At 40.4% G+C, this 26,390-nt stretch overlaps 1 protein-coding gene across 2 annotated transcripts; it reads left to right on the forward strand.

Annotated features, from left to right (window-relative positions):
* Positions 1 to 725: 725 nt before the first annotated feature.
* POLR2G (RNA polymerase II subunit G) lies at positions 726 to 24,946 on the forward strand. Of its 2 annotated transcripts, none has more exons than XM_069207079.1 (8): positions 726 to 843; positions 6,906 to 7,015; positions 7,573 to 7,732; positions 13,081 to 13,131; positions 16,454 to 16,519; positions 19,517 to 19,588; positions 20,420 to 20,453; positions 24,763 to 24,946. In XM_069207079.1, the coding sequence occupies exons 1-8, from the start codon at positions 832 to 834 to the stop codon at positions 24,774 to 24,776; spliced, it is 519 nt and encodes a 172-aa protein (XP_069063180.1). In that variant the 5' UTR covers positions 726 to 831; the 3' UTR covers positions 24,777 to 24,946. The 2 variants fall into 2 exon arrangements, with proteins under 2 accessions (XP_069063180.1, XP_069063179.1); XM_069207078.1 differs by lacking the exon at positions 726 to 843 and adding an exon at positions 885 to 1,397.
* Positions 24,947 to 26,390: the final 1,444 nt, after the last annotated feature.

The following is a 26,390-nucleotide window of genomic DNA, read 5'->3' on the forward strand; positions in this document are numbered from 1 at the left end:
AAAGACTACGAGATTTTGTCTGTAGTTCATAATCATGTCATGTTTGAATGTACTTGGGAAGGGATGTAATAAAGGGGTATTTGGTCTAGTTGTCGGGTGGCTGCGCATTCGCAGTTGACCCAGAAGGTCAGGTTACTGTTTCCAGGATACAGAGAGAATATAAATAAATCGGAAGAAGGGCACCAGGGGTCTTTACCTTCCCGCCACCGAGTCAAAGGTGTCAGGCTATTTCGAGCGCCCCCGCGCCATCGCACTGCGCGCGCACCAGGAGCGGTTCAGCATTACAACACCGACTGAAATGGGTTAACTCACTGCCCCATGCTGTTCGCGATATTGCGGGGAATAATAACTTGACACACACAACAGAAGAACTGATAACTATGGGGAACGGATGGCTGGAATACCATTTTTGGAAAAACAAAATTCAGAAGGTCCCGGCTAACTCTAGTCCTAATAATACAATACATGTGCATTAAGAAAACTTGTCAGTTAATGGAATCGCCTTTCTTGGAATAATGTTCAAGCGTCAAGTACCCTCTCCCGAATTGCCAGCGTTCACTATGAGCGTCCCACGGTGTCTTCATTCAAGATTATTCTTATAACGTCTGGCTCGTAAACCTCTTGAAAGAGCAGCAGCCCTGAGACTGTTATGGACGATTCAGATAGGATAAGGGCTTTGAACTCGGCGCCTCTAAGAACGGTTTGGGGCAGCGCCATCTTGCATTGGGTCACATGTCCTGGCGCCGCATTGCATGCTGGGAATTTAGATATACTTCCGGAACAGGGCAGAGCTCCTGCCGGGTCGACTAGAGCTGAAGTCGAGGGGGCATCATGTTTTATCACGTAAGTGAGAAACGGAGACACCTCCTTTGCCGCATGCCTTCCTCTGCTCATTCTTCAATGACTAGCCCATCCTTCTGGCTCCAGCTTTCCAACCACTATATGACCATTACTATTTAGGGACTTGACTCCCTTCCAGATTTAGAATGTCACCATCCCTTTAGGACTGAATTAAACAACCACTTCTTTTCAGAACTAAGCAGCCCTTTCTTGCTTGAATAGACAAACTTCCACCGCTTGACGCCACTACCACCTTTCGGCACGGTTAGACTAGCTTTCGTGGCCAGATTGTTCCCCTCCATATCCACCCTTTCTCTAGGTTTACCATAACAGTAGAAACGTTCCAAAAAGGACTATCACACCACCCATGAGTGCCAAAACCTCTTAATAGCAGAACTGTCAAGTTTTTCGGGTCTGCGTGAGTGCCTCTGTCACTCCAGGTACTCTCTCTGCTTTCTGGAGCTTGTAGGGATCAAGGTATAATGCGAGAGCGGACTGCTCGTACCAAGATGCAAAGAACACAACCTGGGCTGACTGAACTACTCTTGCGTGGACATGTAAGACTGCAGGACTAAACGAACTAGCATGCCTCTTTCCCTTAATCCTCGATAGCACCTCCGCAGAGGAGTATTCGACCTCTTATCTAGGACGCTTTTTCTTGCCTCGATTTTTCTTTTGTGGTAGGTGGAGCGGAGTGTTTGATCTTTGGGATAAGATGTTTTCTATAGATGTACGGCTGGGAAACCGTAAACTCGGGATTTAATAATTTGATTTCGAGAGAGGCTGCTTAGTTTGGAGAGGCTTATATGGTCTGAGTCAGATAAATTACGTTTGTGTTGTCTTATTTGCCCCGTGTGCCTGAAGTGGTTGAATACTGTATCTCCCAGCCCCTTGTTATTAGTGAGATAAACGACGGTAGCAGTCCCTTGATTGATATCTAGCACTGCTCTCCGGCGACACCCATTCCTCAGTACTGAATCGACGAGAGTGATAATTATAACGGGTAGTGGTGGCAGTATGCAAACGGGCCCTGGAGATTATTATCACCTCCATATAAAGAGCACATTATAGATCCATTAACATGTATATTTATTAAATATTACACGTTTCCTATTAATAGAACTAGTGGTTCACTCCTCTCTCTTTTAACGACAGCTCGATTTCCTCCTCATTAGTGGCCCTCAGCAATTTGAACAAGACCAAAGCTGGGATTGCACCTCGTGTAAGCGTATTCGAAACCTTTTTGAAGAGGTTGACAGTGGTGTGTCTGTCTCGAGCATAGTTACGTAGGATGCTGCTAGGCTTCTCGTAATAAAATAAGCTAGTAGGTAACTTGTACTTCTCAGTACGTGGAAAACCGAAGAATCAACATAAACAGCTGGTCCATGAGTACCAGCAGCAGAGCTTTTAGGATACAGACTTGGAATATCATTTAAGTGAGAAGGGTCTCTGACTTCATATGTTCACTCACTCATCTACCGATATATTCCTCTCAGTGAGTTAAGCCCCCACTCCAGAGATCTATCGTAACCTACATGCCTTAAGTCCACATGTTCTGTTAGCGATTAAAACTTGTACTAGTTTTCCCTGTTGGATCACCTCTGTGAGGAATGGAAGCCTACACTTGCTGTCTTCTGTGCGAGAGGAAAACTTTCCTTCATACTGCCAAGCTGTGCCTGTTCTCTGAGGAACAAACCTTGCACTGCTGCGTCCTTATTTGTATCTCGTGATGGGGAAATATTATGCTGCTGCTCACTACTGGTCTCTGCCCTTTGAAGGACGGGTGTACCTCTTCTATGAAGAAAGGGTGTTTCCACTGCTGTTTAACCACCTTATAAAATAACCAAAAGATTTATAGAGAGCGCAGGCATAACATGCTCTGTGAACCAGGGAATGCTTCACAATTATTTTTTTTTGACGTACCCATAGTCCTGAGGAAGGCGCCTGATCCCAACATTCAAGTGTCAAAACATGCTTACTGAAAAAATAAGCGGGGTCCATTGCACAATCCCCCTTTTTAGATCTTCACTACGCTGATCACTCTCATTTATTCCTAAGTCTGCCTTTCAAAAACCCCTTGATGTCGTTGGTAAATGCTTTACATTTGTCCTGCCTTGAGGCTGTTTTGTTACGGCCTTGGAGACTGACCTTGTTACATGGATTATTTTACGATTGGCCAGCTAGCTGCATGTCGGTGCACTATTTTTTTCTTTTGCCTTGCCACTTCGCTCATTCCGGTATGTTGTTTCTTTGTCTTCCTTGGTTTTGGGCATCTTACTGTTTCTTTGCGATGTCTGCAGGTTCTTTTTTTTTTTAGCAGTTTTATGTAGTTTGAACTCGACACAAGGAAATTGGAGCGCTTTTTGATGAGCAGCAATTGGCTCAAACTTAACGGAGAACAGACTGAAATAATTTTTTTCGGAGTAGATACTAAGTTATGGAGCCCCCGATGGTGGCCAGAGCCCTGTAGTGACTGCCCAGCCCGCGCTTCTCGGCCAGAAAGTTGGGCATTGTATTTGACAGTGCCCTCTCATTTGAGCATCAAGTGAACCAGACGGTTAAATGCTGCTACTGGGCATTAAGAATGCTTAAGAGCATTTTTCCCTTTCTTCAGGCAGACCTGCAAATTGTGGTGGTCCTGGCATTGGTTATGTTGAAATTGGATGACTGCAATGCCTTAATATTAAACATTAGCAAGTCCGCACTTCATAGGCTACAACTCATTCAGAATGCAGCAGCTCGTTTTGGTCTTAGACCTTCCACGCTCCTCACCAGCTAGCAGGAGACTTTGATAACTACATTGGCTTCCAGTGGAAAAACAGATCAAGTTTAAGACCCTCTGTTTAACCTTTAAGGCCCACCATCAAAATGGCTGCAATTATCTTAGATCCGTTTTGCAGCCCTACCAGCTGACTCAGTGCCCTAGATCATCTTCTCAGCAGCTGATTTTGGTGCCTCGCCGTCATAGGGTGAGATGGGGGGGAGGGGGGATAAAGCCTTTTCAGTGGGGGCAGCCAGACTTTGGAACGCCCACCCTCAGGCTATTAGGCAGACAGAGTCATACCACTGTTTCAGAAAGAAATTGAAAACCTGGCTGTTCTCCCATTAGGAAGGCGGTGACCGTGGAATGGCCACAGAGACAGATTATTTTCTGTATTTGTACTCTTGTGACTCACTGGTTCTTCTCAGCAATTCGATGCTACGGCCAGAATGTGCTTTACAAAAGGCATACAATACAGATTCTTTTTTTTTTGTTGCAGTTTTATATAGTGTGAACTCGATACAAAAGGAATTAGAGCGCTTTACATGAGCAGCAGTAACATTACACAAAAAACATTCATTTTTGGTAGCAAGGGGAGATTAAGCCATTTGCCCAGAATCACAGGATGTTAAGTCTGCACCAAGACTCGAACTGTGTTCACCAGCTCCAAACTCAGCAGCTCTGGCCCTTACGCCACATCTTCTCCTCATAGGTTCTTTGTCTTGTATATGTTGGTGCAGTCTGAGAATAACTCATGTTTTTTTGTATAGTGATTGGCAATAAAGGTTTTGCCATTTCATAGTGCTTAACAAAATTGCTATAATTCAGTTGCCTCAACCATGCAGAGATGAAGAGGTTAAATAGCTGTCAGGATAATTTAGTTGTTTTTTTTTCCCTTCAGTTTTATGTAGCACAAACTAGACACAAATGTATTGGAGTGATTTATTTATTTCTTTTTTGCAGTTTTATATGGTGCAAACTCGATACCAAGGAATTACAGCGCTTTACATGAGCAGCAGTTACATTACACAAGAACACATTCATTTTTGGTAGCAACGAGGGATTACGTTATTTGCCCAGAATCACAGGATTTTGAGCGCTGCCAAGACTCAAACCGTGTTCCCAGCTCCAAAGTCAGCAGCTTTGACCTTTACGCCACATCCTCTCCCCCAGGGTTCTTTATCTGGTGCGTGTTGGGGCAATCTGGGAATAACCTTTTTAGCACTTGGTAATACAGATTCTGCCATTTCATAGCTCTGCAAAGTAGATGCCATTCTTAATAAAATCACTATAATTAATTTTTCCTCTTCTGTTATTCTGTTTGTATACAGTCAATGTTTTTAAACGTTAGGCTGGTATTGCCAATGTAGAGAATAATTCCTTTAAAAGATTAACAGACAGAAATATATGGCTGCCCCCCTTTTCTTTGTTCCTAACCATTTTGACCCCCTCATTCTCTGGGTTAAATGCTACAAAGGTGCCTCTTAGTGGCTTGTTTGGTGCCATAAAGTTCAGGTAAACACACTAGAAAGGGTTGCATCTGTAGGGTATCACAGCCAGTCTGTAAAAATGAGGCAAAAACCCTCCCAAGATGGTGGCCTTGTTGTGTCCTCTCTCCTGCAGTGACAGGCCTGGAAGGGTTGCTGTGGCATCTGACTTACATTCACTACACTCCAAACTAAAACACATAGGTAAAACACATTGCAATTTACAACGCCAATAACTCTAACAAGTGTGAGACCTATTGCATTGCAAATACTTGTTTAATCTTGTGGGATGGAGACACCAGTAAAAGCCGTTTTTAGCTCACCTGCACAATTTTAAAAGTGGCCTTACAGTTTAACAAGTGATAACATAAACGTAGACATAAGGGTCATAACCTCACCCAAATTAGGGACGCGTAACTAGGAAATTCACAACCAGTGAACAGTAGTACTCTGGCATCGTCCCTGGTGCCAGGCGCACTGATGAAGCATACCAGTCTAGGTAGATGAAGGAAGATTCATTATCCTTCCTCAGTTTATGAATTTATGGTAATTCAATTAGTAAGTTTGTCTGTTTTCACAGGGCTCGTATAACTGTCCTTTAACTCCTCTCAGTCTGTCTTTGTTTTGGGCCTGTCATGTATATGTGAGAGAATCGTGCTATGTTCCTCATGCTAAGAGATTGTTGTGCTGCTGCTGTCCATTGTGTACCTTTGCATCTTGAAGCTCGGTATAAAACTCTCTACACAAAAGACAAAATGATTTGCATTGCCAATGAGTATTTTAATGCATGAGGTGAATGAAAGCAAGAATACTCCCAAACTACATGTGAAACAAGCAGTTTAAAAAAAAAAAAAAATCACTAGACTTTCTAAAATTTTGACAAATAGCTGACATGTGGCTCCATCGCATGTCCTTTGGCAATTTCTGGCATTTTAGCCAACATCACTTTGCATTCTTAGATTTTTAACCTTTAAATTAAATTGCTAAAAGCAAAAATACAGTCCCTGAAATGCCACATGGTATTGTCTGAAAAGTTGGGCATGGCTGATGGTATATGTCATAGTGACACTAGGCAGACTTATGAAATGCTAAATAAAATGTAGTTCTACTTTCTGCCTTTTTTCCCCCTTGTATGTAGTCAAGTGTTAAAAAAGCCAGTGGGTAAGAGGGAAGAGATTGCCTTTCAAATGCAAGCCTCTCACTGCTTATTGGTTCCTTAGAAGAACAAGTGGCATGCTAAAAAGGTGCTTAACTGTCCTAAGATGCACTGAGAAACTAAGATGCACTGAGAAAGAACACAAATAACTGTGCTGGAGCACCTCTTCCTGACTCCATCCTCTGCCTAGAGGCTAGTGTGACCTGGTTGTAGTGCCTATAACATCCATGTGATAAGCCCTGGTTTGAACTGGTGCTGCAGATACTGCAAGTGCTGCCTCACGCTGGTTGCCATTGTTTCTCCTTGTGGGACAAATAGGTAACTTTAATACCTAGTACAGGTGGATTTCAAGTGACGTCTTGACCTACAGACACTAATCCATAATGCAGCTTCTTGCAAGCATTTCCTCCTTATAGGAATGAATGCTAGCTTATAAAACTCTACATTTTACTACCCATCACTTGCTATCTTAAATAGCTCTCCCATCTCCTGTGAGTGGCCTAATAGGCATGCAGCACAACCAGAAAAAAATGCAACAGGAAAAAAACATCAGATTTGTGGCTTTCAAAATAGTCCGAAAGATATGTTTTTTCTTCATGGGGAGGTTATCTTTGGGATAAACTGCAGACAATTATTCATATCCTTTGTTTGTGTCTCTCAGATCTCGCTGGAGCATGAGATTCTGCTGCATCCCCGATACTTTGGGCCCAACCTTCTTAACACCGTGAAGCAGAAGCTATTCACAGAAGTGGAGGGAACCTGCACGGGCAAGTGAGTGACTGGTTGACTTGATGTGGGGAAGCAGTGAATGTTTCTTGGAGAAAGTACCAGCGAGTGGTGGTGGGAAATAGTAGTTGGAGGGGAGGGCAGACTTGAGGTTGATATCAGTAGAGCAAGGTGGTGCAAGTGAGGCGAATTGAGCAAGAGACTGAGTTTGATTTTTTTTTTTCTTTTTCTTTTTCTACTAGTGCTGGGAAAGGTATGGCATGCTGAATTGGCAGAGAGGATTCTGCATAACATGAAATTGAGAGGGTAGAGTATAGTAATCTTGTAAGGGAGAGGATATCTGGGTAGGGAGTGATGGTAGCAGTCTAGGCAAAAGTGAGATGCAGCAGAGATATTCTATGGCAGGTTCCATGTCTGTAGGCTAATTTGGAAGGCTCGAGTATTAGAGGTTTGATGTCTTTGTAGGTGAGACGGCAACAGAAGTTGATGAAACTGGACTGGAGGGGAAAGGGGAGATGGTATTAGAGAAAGTGTTTAAGGCAGAGGTAAGGATGTGATAGAATGCATATACTCACTATAATCTCTCCCTTTCTCTTTCACAGGTATGGTTTTGTGATTGCAGTTACCACCATCGATAACATTGGGGCAGGGGTGATCCAGCCGGGGCGAGGATTTGTGCTGTATCCCGTGAAATACAAGGCTATTGTTTTCAGGCCCTTCAAGGGCGAGGTGGTGGATGCTGTTGTCACCCAAGTCAACAAGGTATAGGAATGAGGTTGGCGTAGAATCTTAATGGTGCCATTATGTTACATCTTTGTGACTATAGCTCCCCTTTAAGCATGGCCAGGAACTGAAATAATGCAAGTACAAATAACTTTTCTCTTGTTGATAAAAGGAAAGTTTCCACTCATCGGTAGGTACTGCATGATTTTCGTGTGTGCATGTGTTCATGGTGGTGCTCTTCACCTCCTTCTTCCGGGGCTTAGAGTGGGCCTGCAGGGCTTTATGGACCATCTTTGCACTTGTCTACCAATGAACAAAAAAGTAGATAAATTAAACTGTATATCCAGTTGTGGCTGCAAATGAGTGTTGCTGCAGTGGTCTTGTCTGGTCCCCTTGACACTTTCCCAATGAAACAAATACTAGCCTTTCTTTACCAGCTGTGTCCTCTTTAGCAGGACAGTAGAAAAAGCGGAAATCAATTTAACCTGCACTTTGTATGGGATGAAGAGATTTCTGTCTGTGAAACATTCCAGGTTACTGCACCATGCTGGGTAAGAAGGCATAAAGTATGTACAAAATATGATTATTATTTGGGTTGTGCCACTGCCTACCTCAAGGAGTAACCACAACTCTAGTCAGGGTGAACCCTTAAAGATACGAAATTAATCTGAGCTCACCCCCTGGAAACAATGGCATTGAGGATACAGGCTTAAATTAGGGCATTGTGTAAAGTATTTACGCAGTACCAAAACAGTAATAAAGTGAAAATGAAAAATAATAAAAAGTCCAGACAGAATTAGAAAAATAGAGTAAAATGTAATAAACAAAATGATGCAAGCATGGCATAAATGTGTTAAGGGGAACCGCAGATCAGAATTTTTAAAATTATGTAGAAATATCGCCAAGAAACCCTATGTGCCAGTGATAGCTGAATATGTGACAGAACAACTAGGCCCTAAACAACTGTAGCCTAAACCACTACTGCTAAACAACTAAAAAGTATCTACAACTAAGTACTGAACAACCACTGTCCAACCAACAATTGTGCCTGAATAACAATTGCCTGAACAACTAATATATATATTCTAAACAACAAATAAACCATAAAAACCAAAAAGAAAACCTTACCTTAAAATTAGTTGTTCAGGCAATTGTTATTCAGGCGCAATTGTTGTTTGGACAGTAGTTGTTCAGTACTTAGTCGTAGAGACTTTTTAGTTGTTTAGCAGTAGTGGTTCAGGCAAGTAGTCGTTGAGACCTAGTTGTTCAGGATGTTTCCCGTGATAGCCTATAGTTGTGTTAGACCGGGACCTAGGTGGGATTTGGGGCTGGCTGCAATGGAGTGCGGGTTGGATACACAAAGCAGGTTTGCCCTGGTCAAAAATGTTACCTTCTGACTTATTTTGTAAGTCCCAGCAAAGTACAGGAGTACATTTGAGGCCTCCCAGGACCACAGAGGAGGCAAATAGAGACTTACAGGGTGGCATGCAAAGGCCAACAGCAGGGTCCAGTGCAGGTCCATTTGCCACTGTTATACTGGGTACTTCAAGGAAAAGGCCTCTTGCAGTTTGTCTCCCTTTAACCACTCCGGAGGGCAGGCAACTAACCTTGGAGTCCACTTCTTTGTCCTGGGTATAATAAGGAGCAGGTCCAGTCCTTCAGGGCTTCCCTCAGGTAATGGACAACAGGTACAGCTCTCAGCTAATCGTCTATAGGTCCAGGAGCTTCCACATTTATGCCTTGCACCAACCAGTGGGTAGTTGTGATTCCTGGCTCTTCCATAACCAGTGGGACAAAGGTTCCCAGGGGTAACCCTAACCTCTTTTGCCAGAGTTCACATTTGGTCTTGTTTGCTTTGAGACACAATGCCATGTGCCAAGGCATTTTCAAGGTGTCAAAAAGTCTTCAGCCACATTAAACATGGGCTTGGGGGGGTGTTTGTGTTGGGAGACTGTGTTCTATCACATCTAACACTAAAATCCATTTGAAGTACACACTATTCCCACAGCAGCCCCCCCAGAGACAGAAATCTAGTATGACAAAAGCAGAGCTCATCAGCAAATGGAGAGACGATACACTAAAATTGTCGTGGTATTCTGCTTCCTCCTTTTCAAATGCAGATTATATATATTACATGTGTCTCAAACAGACCTGTCGAACAGGATTTGACAGTGTGGTGTCATAAGATGCCCCTAGCACCAACTCTGAATATTCTGTAAAGTTATGAGGAATAATGCCTGCCATTCGGGTTAGCCTATTGTTTGCTCTTAGTAGGCATGTCACACTTTGTTCACAGCTATTCAAGACTGAGAACAGACTGGGGGAAGCAAGCTGAGGCTTATGCTAATTAGCCGTCTGACAGTTCAGTTGGGTAAAGGGTAACTTTTCAAAAGTTACTTTTCCTTAATGTTTTTTCCAAATTAGACTTTACCATTGAATTTAATTTTTAATAACTATTGAAAAAGAAACTGTGTATGGGACTAGCTAGAAAAATAATTACACAAGATACAGTATTGGTATTTTAATCTATTGTCTTGTTTTCTACATATAACAGCTACTCCTGCCACAGTGAAAATAGCTTTCTGGGCCTTGTCACGGTAGAGACACGGTCACATAAATGTTCTACATGTCCCACCTTTAAGTACTATGCACCCTGCCTTGTAGGCCACAAGATGTATGAAGTGGTGTCTTACTAATATTTAAAAGGGAGGTTCTTACCTGTCAAAATAGGTTATTTTAATAGGTCTCTGTTCAGGGTTACACTGCAATAGTCAGAATACAAAGGGTAGGCATGAAGCCATGTTTGCACTGTCACTATATTGGGTGGCACAATAAGTGCTGCAGTCTGCTAGAGGCATTTAACTTCAGGTCCTGGCTGCACTTTCTACACCATATAGTAGGGACTTGTAGGCAAGGTAAATGTGCCAAATAGGAATAAACCACGTCGACAATGTTTAAAGGGGGTATACAGGCACTTTACCACTAGTAAGCAGGGTTAGAGTACACAGAGTTCTATAGCCTGCAAAAATACAGGATCCCGGAAAAGGTGGAAAATCCGGGGTGACCGTGCAGAAAAGGCGGCTTTTCCTATAAAATACTATTGACATTGCTAAATAAAGGAAAACTAAACATTAATGGATTAATTGTTTGATTTCATCTTACCACTGGTAATTACTCTGGATAGTCTATCATGTCAAATGTCACATGTTGTGCAAAGCATATGAAAGGCATGTCCACTGGATGACGTCTCCTCCACACAGCTGTGCAAACTAGCTACAGCATGCACAGTAGCAGGTGCCTGTGAGGACACCCACACCACATTGTTAGATAACTACAAATCAGAGAAGCTGGGCATACTAACTTTTATGTGACCATCCATGCACAACAGTATTAGTTCATGACTTGCCACATTCCAAGGCTATCCAGAGCAAACTGTTTGCTCTTGATACTGTCCATTAAATAGGGACTAGTGAGCATTGTATTTTAAATCCATTCATTTATCTTTTGAAGAAATGACCCATGATGTGAAAATGTAAAAGTCGGGTGCTTACAAGGGTTGTAACCAACCCCATAAAGGGTACAAAATGCACATGTTCTGTGTGCAAGGATGCACATGCCACTGTAACAAGCAAAGTCTGGAAGAGATCTTGGATAAAACATGTCGGGTAAGAAAATTGGTGAAAGCAGGTAAAGAAACACCATCATCAAAATCAACGAAAAGCAATGTTGAATCCAAATACAAAACCATATTTTAGGAGTTGAAAATCACTAGTTCAGGGCTCGGACAGTTGCTTTTTGTGTTAATTTTTGGAAACTGTTTGTCTAGTGGAGCAATAAGCCCTTGCACCTCAGTCGCATTTCTTAGTCACTGTTTTGGCTTACTTTCGACATCAAAGGGCTGTGCCCAGTTTCAACACAGTTGTTTCCCGGAGTCTAATTTGCACTGGAGCCGTTTTCTGGGTCCTTAGTTTGGAAGTCACAGGCGCTTGGACACTTTAGATGGCTAGTCAGGTGAGATTGTTAAGAACTGAAGATTGATCTTTACCAGTGAAGTCTCTTCACAGATTGCCTGTGCGCTTGACATTCAGGTCTGTCTGCAGTGATCATGGAGCTCTTTATGGACTCTCAGTTTAATTCAGCAAAAATAACAATGCCTTTTTGTAACAAAGTTATTCGAGGTAAACATGTACATGGGTGACCATGAGTCTGTGCTTGAGATTGTGGGACAGTGTTATTCACTAACACAGCATGTTAGTTTACATTTACACAGTACAACTTGTAAATGAAGCACACTATGCATATAATCATGGAAGACGGTGCCACACATCTATACGTGTGAGGTAGTATTAGATGGTAGAATAGACAATAGAAAGCGTTCAGGGAAATGCATGACAGCAAGAAATTGTTAATTAGCAATATTTACCTATGCACAGTCTCAGTTCTACTCACTGTCCAAAGATGAAGAAGGGAGTCCTCAAAGAAGGTAATTTATTTTTAAACTCTGGAACTTCTACTTGGATAGGCAGTTCAGTCTGTAGAAGTATTTGTTGATGATTGGTAGCTTAGCAGTTTTGTAAGCCAAATTTCCTAGATGTTTTAAAGACCTTTGTTGTTTCTCAACGCACACATTCGGAAATATATTTCAAACCTATTGACTCGCTAATTTCTGCTGAGGTATTTGGGATCTTCTTTGAAAATATTCTAGTCTCAGGGCAAGTAAATGCTGGTAATGTGATTTTTTTTCTGTCTTTCTGTATGGAGAACTATGCAACTGCTAGCAGAACTCTTTCTGGCTTAAATATAAATCTCTGTTACAGGTGAGGGTCAAGCAATGAGTGAGTGAGCACTTTGGTTACTTGAGTTGGGGAACCTGCCTTCCATGTTTGTCATGGCGCGGCTAAGTGTTGATTACTGGCATCACACTGCAAGAATATCAGTTATCTGAGATAGAATAAAGTTCAAGGTGATAGCTCAACCTACAAAGGGCATTCAATTAAAAAAACATTTAAAGTAGCGGTTTTTACTTGGTACCAAGTGCCCCACTCTTCAGAACAAACCAGGGTTGTTTGCAGTTTTTTCTGTATTTGAATGTAACCTCATAAAACCTTCTTTAATTTTACCTCCATGTGGTGTGCTTTTACTTTATCTCTCATCACTGCAGTTTACGTCCTGTGTCTTCACCAGCTCCAAACCACCCCCCACAATGAGGCTTTCCCGCTATCCTCTTTAGATTTAGTAACAAGTCACATCCCATTGATGTGGTTGGGGGCTAGAGGTTGGTTTGGTGAATTTACTTAATGGTGGCCATAGAATGGCCATGGTGCTGGCTTTGCCTTCTCTGCTGTCTGACCTGCAGTGTTTGAATACCTTCTTTTCTCACTCTCCAGGTTGGGCTTTTCACAGAGATTGGACCCATGTCTTGCTTCATTTCCAGACATGTGAGTATTGTACTTCCTCTTCAAATGGGGTAGATATATGGTAGATGTGGGCTCAGTGGTTGATGTGGTTAAAACATGACAAGAGGGCAGTGGTTATATTTTGGAGCATACAAACCATGGTATGTATAGGTCTATTTATTTCTCATGCCAAATTCGTTTTTAATCCTACTTGATGTAAATCATAGGTAGCCAGTTGTTGAACAAATGTATGGCCGTACTTTGGGATGGACCCAAATTGCTGTGTTTGGGATGACCTTGTAAAATAAACACACTTTAGTCACTGCTCCATCCTTCTCATGCAAAACATAATTGTGGCTTTTATCACTGATGTACCTACTCCATTGTCCACAGTTATAGTGATCGCTGCAGCTGCCTTAAATATATTTGATTTATTCACCTACAGAGAGACATATACACCAGTAAGGCTTGTCTTTGCTGAACTCTTTTAGAGCTTCTCCTTTGATTGATATTTTCTAGCCCAGTTACAGTCGCTTTTAACCATCATCACTACAATAGGATGACAATGTAAATCTATATTAACATGCATTATTCCCTTTGTTTGCGAGACCCTTGCACTATTGTCCTAATAGTTGTCTAGTTGCAAAGCAAAAGGCAGAGAATGCGCTGCAGCTCAAATGTTGGCAAAAGCAAAACCTAGCACTTTAGCCCACAAGAACTGTATTCATATTGATATTTTGTCCAGACACGTTGTTTTGATTCTGTTTTCATAAACTGCAAAGTGCCATGAGCATACAAACCATTAGAAATCTGGCAGAAATCTAGGCATCTCCAATATATAATTCCTGAAAAACAGCGTATCAACATAGCAGTGTACCCCCTCAAGTGAACAGTCTGTAATTTATCCAGAGTATGTAAGATTACTATCTCCTGGTTAGCCGTCACAGTCCAAATATGAACTGAGGAATGAGATTCCATCAATTATCTTTTGCTTTAATTTTTTTTCACAAACTGGATCTTCAGTATCTTTTCAAATATATTGTAACTCAAACAAAAATCCTTATGAGTTGCTGCATGCGTTTGTCATTGTCAGTGATTTGTCAGCGTGAACCAGCTTGCAACCTTAGTAGAAGGTTGGTACTGTGTATTACTTGTAGTAGTCCTGTATTGTCGTGTTTGATATGGGCTGTCTAACTTCATATTAACTCTAACATATCAGTCCACAGTCTGATAGAGACATATTTGGGAAGATTAATGATGATTGGCCTAAAAGCTACAGAAATATGAGTGAAAACAAATATTTTGATTAGAATTTTGTCTGCAGCCAGACCACTAAAATGCTGTGTTTACTGAAGGATATTTGTTTGATCTGCTAGATGGAAAACAGCCATGTTTTATTTTTTCATTGAATTGCATCTGATTGTGCTCTAGATGGAGGCCAAGGGGAACCCAATCCACAAGTGGGACCATAGTCTATCCAGCCCATTATTACTTAATCTTTTGACTTTTGTGGAATCCCCACTGAATCATTACTGGAATCCGGGGACTCCATCAGAGTCATTATTGGACTCTGGATACTGCCAGCCTAAGCAATTTATATGATTTGACCTCCAAAACAGTATATAAAATTACAACAATTATACACCAAACAGATGCTGAAATATTTTGTTTGATTCACAATCAAATATAGAAACCATTTTCGCATTTTCAATTTTGTGTCTTTAATTTTAACTGTTATTAATTTTAATGTCTTCATTTTAATACTACTTAATGTTGTAACCTAGTCAAGGCTAGACCTCACGGACCCACAAGGGTCCTCGGATTACAGGTTAAGAACAACTGATCTAACCTAGTTACCTTTCAAATAATTGTTTTTAGAAAGTTGTTCTTGTAGAGTAGTTTTGAATCCATACTTAGCTCTCAGTTCCAAATATTTATTTCATTCAGACACCAACTGAGTTTCAGATAATTACCCATCCAGGGTGCACAGGAAGTTGTGACGAAAACATTGGGCTTGTCCCAGATTTGCAGACGTATCGCTGGAACTAAGAGAAAGTAGTTTGCATTGGGCTGTTATAAATATATACACGTGCACATAGAACGACGTGACTGCAAACCCCTGCATATGTTTCTGTTAAATGCTGTAAGCAGCTCGATGTTCTATGCAAACTATGTTGGGATAAAGCTGGGCATCCTTGCCTTTTTCCTCTTTCTGTGATAATGTACACTAACACCTCCCCGTCTGTGAGGACTTGGTCACATTAATGATATTCTGAGCACATGGGTCTTTGGTACCAACCATAAAAAACAACCCTTTCCAATGTAATAAAAGCGTGTGCTTATCAGAAGGCTACTGCTGTTTTATGAATTTGGGGTTAGCAAGTCATCATTGTGTGTTGCACTTAGTATGTATGTAAGCAGCCTCTTTAGAATTATTTTGGGAAAAATGTCAACTTTCAAAAGTGAGTATGCTCTACAGGAGTCACCATATTCTGCCTTTTTTCAGCATTAGTGCCCACTGCCTTCTGCATTATTTGAGGGGTTGGGAGGAGAAGGAGGAGTAAACAGAGTTGTCATAAGGTTTTGTAATACATGTTTGCTTGAGAGTATATTCCCTAGTAGGAGACCATGTAGCCTTCCCACTTTGCCTTTTGTAAAGTCGAATATCACATTTGGCACCTTTCGACCTGGGGTGGGGGGGGGGGGGGGTTCAGCCAAAGTCACTCTTGTCAAAGTTAACTATGTCTATAGTTGTGTTTCCAACATTGCTGGTACAGTTACGCTGTTTAGTCCAAAGACATTTTCAGAACCTCTCGTAGAGGAAAAAAGAAGCACTCTGTAAACTATCTTCCTAATACAAAAAACACAGAATGCAGGACCACGCTGTGCTCTGTGACCTGGGAAGGAGTGCATGGCTCAGGCCATTTGTTTCCTTGTTTGGCTGCCAGTACTAGTCTGAGGTAAGTTTAGAGTTTATCTGGTCAAATGACTTCCAGGCTTTGCCATAAGGTTGTCACCCCACAAAACCTGAGCCTCTACAGCAGCATCAAAGATGAATTTCTCATTATCTGAACCCAACCTAACTTTAGATTTACACCAAAGGGAAGAAAGATTTTTTTATTCACAGTCTGAAACCCCTGGATTGTGCACCCACATCACATCATCTTTGTTTTCCCATTCCCTCACAAAAAAAGACAAGGTGAAAAAAATACTACAGCATTCTGAAATGTCATTAAAACCTGTATCAGAAAGAACTCAATTCATTAGGTTATATATTGTGCTCTTTTCTGATGCCTTCCATAGACTTTTAGCACCATAAGGTAGGTGAAGTGTATTCATGTCCTTACTCATTTCTTTTTCCTAGTCCATTCCTTCAGAGATGGAGTTTGATCCTAACTCAAACCCGCCATGCTACAAGACAACTGATGAGGTGAGAACTGCTATGGGTGATAAAATAATGCACTCCATCATATTTTGCATTTTAAAGGGGTTAAGCAATAAATGAGTGACTGTTCTGAAAGTTGGATACTGCAGTAAGAAGAACTCCCTTCCTTGATCTGGAAATAACCAGTTGTATATTGGTGATTTACCTTCATTAATTTTACATTCCATGCATATTTAATCTATTATTCTACATCCTTGCAAATTTCTTGATTGAGAGAATACTATATAAGGTAATTTAGATGTTATGTAAAAGCTTCAGGGCATTTTGGTGCAACCGGCAGTCTTCTGTAGATAGGGCAACATGTTTCAGTTCATTAATATTGACAAACAAAATATAAGTTCAAAATAATTCTCCTCAAAGCCTATTTTATAGCATTTTATTTCTACCACACTCTTAGTTTTCCACTTGTTCCAACCGCAGTTGACAAGGACTATTCCTTACAACCAACAGTGGAGTCCTACGTCCAAGAGGCCACAGACATCTAACAAAATAAAATGGTGTTAAAAAGAAAAGGAATTTGCCACTTTGCACAACAGATGTTTCAAACCTTAAGACTAATATTGGATTCATAAGAAGGGTATTGCTGAGACATATGGAGTGAAGGACATATTTTTACAATTATTTGAGGCTAAGCACCCATGCAATTAACTTTCAGTGGCAGAGCACATTTATGTTCAGATTAATGGAATATTTTTTCACATGCAAGTGTAAATTTTAAGCAAAAGCAAATTTATGGATCATTTGAAATTATAATTAAATATATTGTCTTGTGTTTGGATATGAGATAGCAGTTAGAACAGAACAAGGCGACTGTGAACAACTTATCAACCAAACTATAACTTACAAGCAGTGTAAGTGAAACAACTATCCCGGTTCTGGACATACTTGTTTAAAAAAAAAAAAAAAAAAAAGATTCCATTGCAAACAAAGGTATTAAAAAAAAAACCTGCAGTGGGGGACAATTTATTTTTTCATCAAGTTTTCACTGGCAATGGTACATTGCACATAAAGTTTGATGAGATCAAAGTTAAACTTACTCAGATAATTAGAGGGGCTGCTCTAAGAATTACAAAGAACAAAGATTAAAGCAGATGAATTATTTGAATGTAAAGACAAGAAACCGAGTGATGACTTTATATTTGAAACAAAAATTTCCCAACAAAGATAACTAATCAAGACAACCATAAATCGGAATTGGAGGTTCTTTGACCCAAACTCTGAGCTGAAGAAGATAACATCCAGCCCAGGGATAACTTTTGAAAAATGCCCAAGTATAAACTCTGCATCAATAAGGTCATTACCACGGTGAAGAGTGCTGCCATAGAAAGAAAATGTTCATTGGCACAAATAAGGACCTCAACATTCACACTTTTACAGAGTGTAAATTGTACCTATGCATTTAGGGGTCATACATTTAAACATTTACACACTAACAAAAAGATTAAAATAACTTGATCTGTCACACTTTGTAATGTGTATGCCATAATATGTTACCGCACGTTTTTCTACTTAGACATGACAGAAAGAGCTACTATATTGAAATGAGTATCATTCAAACATAAGACAACAGAACTGCTATATGAAAATGCAATTGCCGAAGACATCATTTTCAACAAATCGAATTTGTGATGTTACAACTTTTCAAGCAATTGCCAAGACAAGATATCCAAGGAAAAAATTGGATTGCTGGATAGAGACCCCTATTTTAAATCGAAGAGGACTAAATGAGGCATACGATTTGGTGCTTTTACTTTACATATTTATAGAGCTTCAATAGAAATAAAAAAGCAAATAACCGTGACTAAACAAGGGAACATGACAAAGTAAATACCAGAAACAAATAGACCAACTGCTTTTCCCATAATGGTAAAGCATTGATAATGCAGAGGTTGCAATTGTCCTCAAAGTTATAAACTGAACACTAAGAGGTTTGGACGCGGGTGTCTAAGAAAGCAGGGTAGAAATAATGTTCAGTTAAACAGCATATTGGGAGAAAATGCAAAATGCATATCTTAGAATATTTATATTTCAGAATTAAAATTTGTTGTATTCTCTGCTGATGACTCTACCAAGAGAACTGAAATGTGATACACTTTTAGATTATAGTTAAAACGTGCATCACACAGAAAATAATTTAACTAAAGATGATCTTTTGAAAAGATTCCTCCAATAAAGTATGCAAAAAGAAATTACTGTATTGAGTAAAAGGAAAATCATAAATATGTATGGAATGTAAATTTTAATCAATTTGATTTTTTTTCACATGATGCTGTGCATAAAAAAATGCAGCCAAATCTCAACATAAAATTAACTGTTACAGGTCAGCAAGAATCTACGCAGAGAGAGATGAGAATGGTGGAGCATGGTTATCAAGTGGCCCCTGCCATGTTAGACTACATTAGTCACCCTGACTTTTTAGCGAACAGCACTTTGCATGCTGGGATTTTCTTTTGAGCAAGTACCACATTACAAGTCCCAGCCTGCAGCGTGGTGATAGCAAATGGTGTCAGATGACATGGGACAACGATTTTGAGATCAGAAGTGGGTGAGATTGGGGGTATTGCAAAATATCAGCTGTGAAGCAGAGACCAAGGAGTAGAAAAGAAGTATCTGTATGAGCAGTAAGGAAACACATGTGATACCTGATCTAGAAATTAACAAATGGGACTTTTAGGGAGCATAGAAGGTCTTATTGTAGGGTGATAATGAAATTGGTGGGGCAGGCAGGTCATAGACGAGACTAATTTTGGTCACAGTGCTGTATATTTGTGTATTTGCTTTGTCCAGCACAAATATCTATGTTGTTTGACATTATAATCTAGCAGGGTGGACATGCAGATGTTGCTGGTTGGTATGGATTTTATGAGCCTGTAGAACAGTGTGGAAACGGTGCAGATTTGCTGTTGTGGTTGATGGGTAATGCATTCCCAATCATGATTTATCATTGATGTGCTGTGATTCACTTGTAAATTTCTGTTTCAGGACATTGTCATCCAGCAGGACGATGAGATTCGGCTGAAGATTGTGGGAACTCGTGTGGACAAAAATGATATTGTGAGTTCATGTTGCATGCAAGGCTGACCAGTGTCTGCAAATAGGCAAACATTCTTAGAGGAATGCCACAATTAGTCAGTAGTTTATTTTTCACAGTCTGGGTTTGTGGCACTCTTTGCAGCTCATGTGATGGCACTCTTTATGTTGGTTAGTATGGGAGTGTTTGGGAACCAGGGGCCAGATGTAGCAAGCAGTTTTGCCCATTCTTTGTCTATGGGAAAATGTGTTTGTACATATGGTCCCAAATGTGCCCTTTATAAAAAGGAGAATCCCTGTGATAAATAATGGGCCTTTTGTTGCGGTGACTGATGTATGTTGCCAGCACATTGGGAAAATGCAGATATTTGAGGGGCACAGTCAGCATGGCAGTCTTTATGTTGGTTAGTATGGGAGTGTTTGGGAACCAAGTGTGCACTTCATAAAAAGGAGAATCCCTGTGATAAATAATGGGCCCTTTGCTGTGGTGACTGATGTCTGTTGCCAGCACACTGGGGAAAATGCAGATGTTTGAGGGGCACAGTCAGCATGGTAAACACTGTCTTTGGTCTGATATGCTGTCTGCAGTGGGTTACTGTGTGTGAGCGACAACACTGCCTACTACAGGATTGTATTGGGGTGAAGTTGACAGAAAGGGTTGCTTTTGGTAGTCTGGAATTGTTCTTGTTTTGCCATCAATCAAGCACTGCCTGAGGTAGGACAGTGGTGGTCAGGGGATACCAGCCCAGTATTGCCCTGCTTCAGTGAGGGTGGAATTCACAGGATTTGAGGGAGAGAAGGCAAGAAGTACTCACCCTGTGACAAGTGTCTGATGCTTATCTCCTCCTCTTGCAGTTTGCAATCGGCTCTCTAATGGACGATTACTTGGGTAAGTATGTTACACTCAACCCCTCTCAATCCTGTTTGGTAACTATGTGCTGTAGGAGGGCGGGGTCTGTATATAATGAGGTTGAGATGTAATTATTATGATTATGCAGAACTATGCAGTAATGGACAGGGGTTAATTTCGTGTTGTATGTACTAGAATGTTGTGGGTTAGAGGAAGATATTTCATTATGCAGTACTAGACTGCTGAAGTCCATAAATCACCTGTTGTTGGACCAGTCTCTTAGAGCACAACTGGTAGGGGTCTGCCTCCATTACTCACTCAATAAATTGCATTTAATTTTACAATGGAAGAAAAATTACAATGACAACTCTCAAACACATTATCATACACAGGACCCAGCAATCTTTGTATAAAAGGCCATATCTAATGTCCTTATTACAGTCAAGTTGTAACATCTCTAGTCACCTCTAATAAGAAAATACATAACCCCTCAACTGCAATAAGTTATTACAGTTGAGTTGTAACATTATGACTGGTGCAAGAGCCAGCAGCCAAAGCGAAAGGCTTTACACATTTCATAATTACGGCTGTAGTTTCAAAAATGTTTACCTTACTGTTTTTGTAAAATGAATAATTACCAGTAAAGAGAGACTTATGGTAATACATGTAGTTTTGGGCATTATAGAACAATAGAATCTTTCTGCGTGTTTCTACAGATTTTGAGCTGTAGCTTTTTTTTAATCCGAGTTATGTTCAACTTAAACATTTATTTACAATAAATTACTACATGCTTTTTGGTGTGTTTAATTTTGCTCTAAAGATTATGCTTCTATTGGGCATATTTGCAGCCACTACATCTCTTTCACATGAAAGTGTAAGCCATTAAAGACTTAAGCAGTTTGTGGCAAGGGTGGTGATGTGATCATGGATAGTAAGGAATATCCTCTGCCTCACATTAAAAGGATATTGAAAGTTCAGAGTTCCATGACCGCATAAAGGAACTCTGTCATCAGCTTCATTTCTGTATATGGTCATGGAGCTCCTCTCTAACTTGCAGTATCCTTGTAATGTATGAGAGAAGGATACTTTATCCCAGATCTAATTAGTGTACGCTGTTCATAATTATAAACATCTTAAATTAATACAATTATATTGTTGTGGTACTTAAAACAATAGATAATGCTAATGTATTCAAAAGTACAAAAAATGAAAAATTACAAACCAGCGAGAAAGCAGAATGAATATGAAGCATTCTGTCCCTAACAAATACAGAAATAAAAAAAAATATGATTAGTGTGAATCCTTACCTGCAACATGGTGCCGCACAGCCATCCAAATATACCTCACTATATGGCATTTGTCAAAATTTGTCCCAGAAAACAGCAGCATTAAAAGGGGATGATGAATAGGTAATGGCGTGTTTCCTTGGCAATGATTTAATAAATCTAGAACGCAAAACCCAAAATGGCAATCGGGACAAAATTATTTCCTCTAACTACTACACTACATAAACTTGGCAATGCTAGAAGGCTATTGTGATTATTTATCAGGTATGACTTCTATTTCGGCAGATGTTAGCCTTGAAAATACGATTCATTCTTGAAACATGTGCCAACTAAAATAATAAGGAATTAATACAAATTGTATTAGTGTATATTTGTAATGATATTATCATTATGACACTGGGTGCAAGATGATTGTTTTAAGGTATTTTGTTTTTTGTGCTGCCAGTGTTCTTTACTACTATTAAAAAAAATCTCTAGCAATATGTTTCTCACATTCTGCATTAAATATCATGATTTACGGAATACTGCATACCAACAACATGGTGTGTGCGCAATCTGTTTGTTTTCAATATTTGTCAGAAAGGGGAAGGAGAAATATCTAATTATTCTTTTATTTTCCCAATAGTTTCTTTATAGAAGCCAGTCTTTTAAGTATAGTTTAATCAATTAAGTCATTTAACATTTTTGTTTCTGCCAGATATGAAAAGATCCAGGCACTGTTAGATACCCAAACACCACAAGTTGCGATCACATTAAAAGTAGATATTTTGCTTTAAAAATGAGCATGCAGGAGGTTTTCCAAAACTCTGTCCACCGTAAGATATTCTCAGTTAGAGCTTGGGTTAGGATGGACTGGATGGCTAGCTCATACCTTACAGCTCCTTTGGGTGGGCCGCTCTATATCCTGTTGACCATGCGAAAGTCTAGATTCGAGGGCTATTAAATTTATATAAGCTGTGCACTTTGGACCTCTTCTAAAATTAGCAGGGCTATTTTGGGCATATGTGCTTTTGAAGGAGGACATAATCAGACTGCCAGGACACATGCTTTTAATCTTGGACCTAGATGCTTTTGTTAGGTGCACCTTTAAATGCATATTTCAATGCACTCCTCATATCAGGAAATTAGATGATATGCTCTACAATGTAAATTAGCACTTGTATAGCGCACTACTCACCCGTTAGGGTCTCAAGGCGCTGTACTCGTACCGCTATGGAACCCCTCCTGGCTTTTCCCTGTGAGGCGCCCACTCCTGAGCACCCCCAGGGTGAAGCCAGGCATCCAAGCGCTGTTGGGGCCGTTGTGGAGATTAAGCAAGCTATTGCCCAGAGTTGCAGAGTGGGACCCATGAATTAGATTAGGCACCGAGGCGAGAATTATCTGGTCAAGGGGAATTGAGCCCAAGACCTGCCGAAGCGGGACTTGAACCCTGGTCTTGAGCCAGATCTCTGCTTCAGGGTCTGCCGCTCTAACCATTGAGCCACACTTCTCCACCAGGGATGTTATTTTTGTTTGAGTAATTTATTTACACAGATGTATAAAGCATTGCATAAATGCGGTAAACCCATCCGAGTAAGCCTGTGTTGTTTACCTGTGGTGAAGCTGATTTTTTTTGTTTTTGTTTTTTTGTTTATTAAAAGCACATTTTTCCATCATGGTTGGCAGAGGGGCTGACATAAAGCCATGCCCTATAACTCTTACTGTATAAATTATCTGTTCCTAGATTTTTAACAAGACGTTTGAATGAATGGTTTGATCAAGGAGAGGTGGTAGAGGTTAATATGGCAATGGTTCAGCTTAGTACAAATTATAGCTTTTTCAGCCTTCTTGTAAGCTGTTCTGAAGCCAAATCAGCAGCAGTACAATGTAGTGTGTAATCTTGGACCAGTGGTGGCATGGTGACCCAGCCATATACTGTGCTCTGCTTGGTCTAACACTGGCTTCTTCTATGAGTAAAGTATTTTCCTCTTCCACCCATGCGCTTAGTTTGTGTAGTAACACCTTGGCAAAATGTTCCCACAAGCAGTGAATCCTATTGGATCCCTTGGTAAGCCCTATTTAAATATTGGGACACTTTGTCAATCTTGCCAGTTGCTCAGTATTAGACTTGTAATAACCCACTGGCTAAACAGATCAGCCCATGTTTAAGCATGGGGCCTGAACTCATTCTAATTCTCCTGCCATGGAATGACTCAACTCCTCAAACATCTGTGATACTCGGTCTTCTGACTTAGATTTATTATGCAACACACATTCCTCACAAATATGTGATATCAAATATTATTTTCACCAGGAAAGTAGCCTAAGCTGGCCTAATTAAGGATGCTCCTAGACAAGATAATGGCACAGGAAATCATGCCATGGAACCACATTTGTATCAGACTACTGGGGCTTTTTAAGTAATGGGCAGCATCTTAGAAATTGCGTCCAATATAGAGGCCACAAGTTCAGAATATTGACTTACGGCATCACACTCAATCTTTACATTGCACAAAAAATCAAGGTATTAATCTACTCAAATATTTTCAAAAACGGGGGCAGCTCACTGTTTATTTTTGCATTAAACGTACTGATGAACAAATTAAAGCCTAAACCCTGTTCCAGGGCCAAACGACAATCAAAGCATTGTTTTTTCTAGGATCTATGACTTAGTCGTTGGTCCTCAAACGTGAAGTGCATTAATGTTAGTTACAACATTAGCAATACTTGTACCTCTATTGGTATTCTGGTATGGTGGTCTGACTAGAAACTGGAGTCCTATCTACCACTTAAAAAAAGGAGTAAATATCTTTAGGACGGCAATTGTTTCCTTTGCTTGGGCTGTGGCATGTCTTGATGCAAAACATACACATCCACTCCAGCTGCGGGTGGTGTATGGATAAGACATTTAGCATTTCTATGAATTAGTGTTATTGATTATTTTTAAATGCTCTTTTTTAAGCCTACTTGCTTCTGTGTAGTTGATGAAAATACGGCATGTTTTGTTCCACCCCAGCAAAGTTAATTAGGGAAGCACTCTCAACTCCCTTCACTCTTACTAATTCTTACCTCTTGTTTTTCAGGCCTGGTTAGCTGAGAAACTTCTCAATTGGTTTGTGGGACATGGTCCTCTTTCAAGATTATATCTTCGGAGGTGTTTGGTGGGACTCTCCATGGGGTCTGTGTTCAGATGACATTGGGCCTTGGGTCTACCTTATGCCGTAAATTATGTTAGTGTTTTTGTGAATAAAGTTTGTTTTTCTAAGACTGACGTTGTTGCTGATGCTGTGTCTTATGGCTCTTGGCAATGTGAAAAGAACTTCTGCTGCAAGATTCAAAATAACATTTATTAAACACAGCTGCAGGGTAGCATAGAAATGCAATTCCAATTTTACAAGGTGTTGATAGTTACCTTGCAGGGCATGTCTTAAATACAAGTAGTAGTGCAGTTGGTCTATGTCCACGAATAAGTGAAAATGAAAGATTTTACTGTTCATGGAATCTGGTGGATTTCTAATAATGCACCCTGCTCGGACCCCTGAATTGTGGAAACAGAAGCAAGAATTGGAGGTTATGCATATATTATTAGGTCTTCATGCAGTTAAGCAGAGCGAGACCTGTTTCTCTAAATTTAGCCCTCCATGATTTCAACATATTTTGCTTTCAATTGATAGTAATGGTTCTGGGGGTTCTACACTCTTTGGTTTTAAGATACTAGGCAAGCTCTAAAACCATTAAGCCTCTAGTATTGGTTTTTTCATAGATTGACGTTCTTGAATCATTCCCCGTCGTCAAAGTGGTAGGCCCATGGTACAGTTAGAAAAGCAGTGTAATGTTAAACATAGCTTGGAAGGCCATAAAGCCTTCACTTTAGTAACACATCTCTATCATGTAAAACCAACACGTCAGGCCAATCAGATTGCAGCAACCTGTAGAACACTCCCCTCACAGGCTTCTGCCTTTCAGATTTTCTACAGAATGTCGTATGAGGTAGTCGCCCTTGAGCTCTGCTCAGTTCAACTAGAGACATTGTATATCTAGCTACTACTTCTTCTATTGGTTACCATCTGCTTACATGTGGGAACAAGAGGCTACATTCAGAATACCAACACAAGCCCTACATAGACTCCATCTACACCAATTGCAGCAAATCCTGATCAGGAAAGCAGGTGCCTCAACAACATCGACAATCGCTTTTCTTCGATATCAGCACTCATGGTGCTAGCCGCAAACTCACTGGCAGTGTGCAGAAGATATGACCACCAAATGTGGTCAGACATAGCTCCATATATTAATAGACTACTAGAGGATGCGAAAGCCAAGAAGAGCCTACAAGAAGGAGAGTGCACCTCTGAGGAAATAATTGATTGTGCCATGGATATTGCATTCACAGGATTTAGATAGCTGGAAGAAGCAGAAGTCCTACAGAGGCGGGGTGGTTGAAAGCCACTTCTTTCAGGGCAGAATTACAGGCCAAAAATCTAGTCCTCCTATACGAAGGTGAAGCCCTTTTTAGGAAGCACATTGATGAGTCCCTCCAATCCATTAAAGCTGATACTGATAGCTTAAAGTTGTTGGGTACTCTGCAATACAGAAAGATTCCCTTTCCTGGTTCACGAGGTAGAGGGCAATTCTATTACAGAGGAGGCTACCAACAATATAGGTACCCTACATACTAATCTGGATCGCAACAGTTTCATCTCCAATATCA

Source organism: Pleurodeles waltl, chromosome 9 (assembly GCF_031143425.1).
Source record: "Pleurodeles waltl isolate 20211129_DDA chromosome 9, aPleWal1.hap1.20221129, whole genome shotgun sequence".
Classification (NCBI taxonomy): domain Eukaryota; kingdom Metazoa; phylum Chordata; class Amphibia; order Caudata; family Salamandridae; genus Pleurodeles; species Pleurodeles waltl.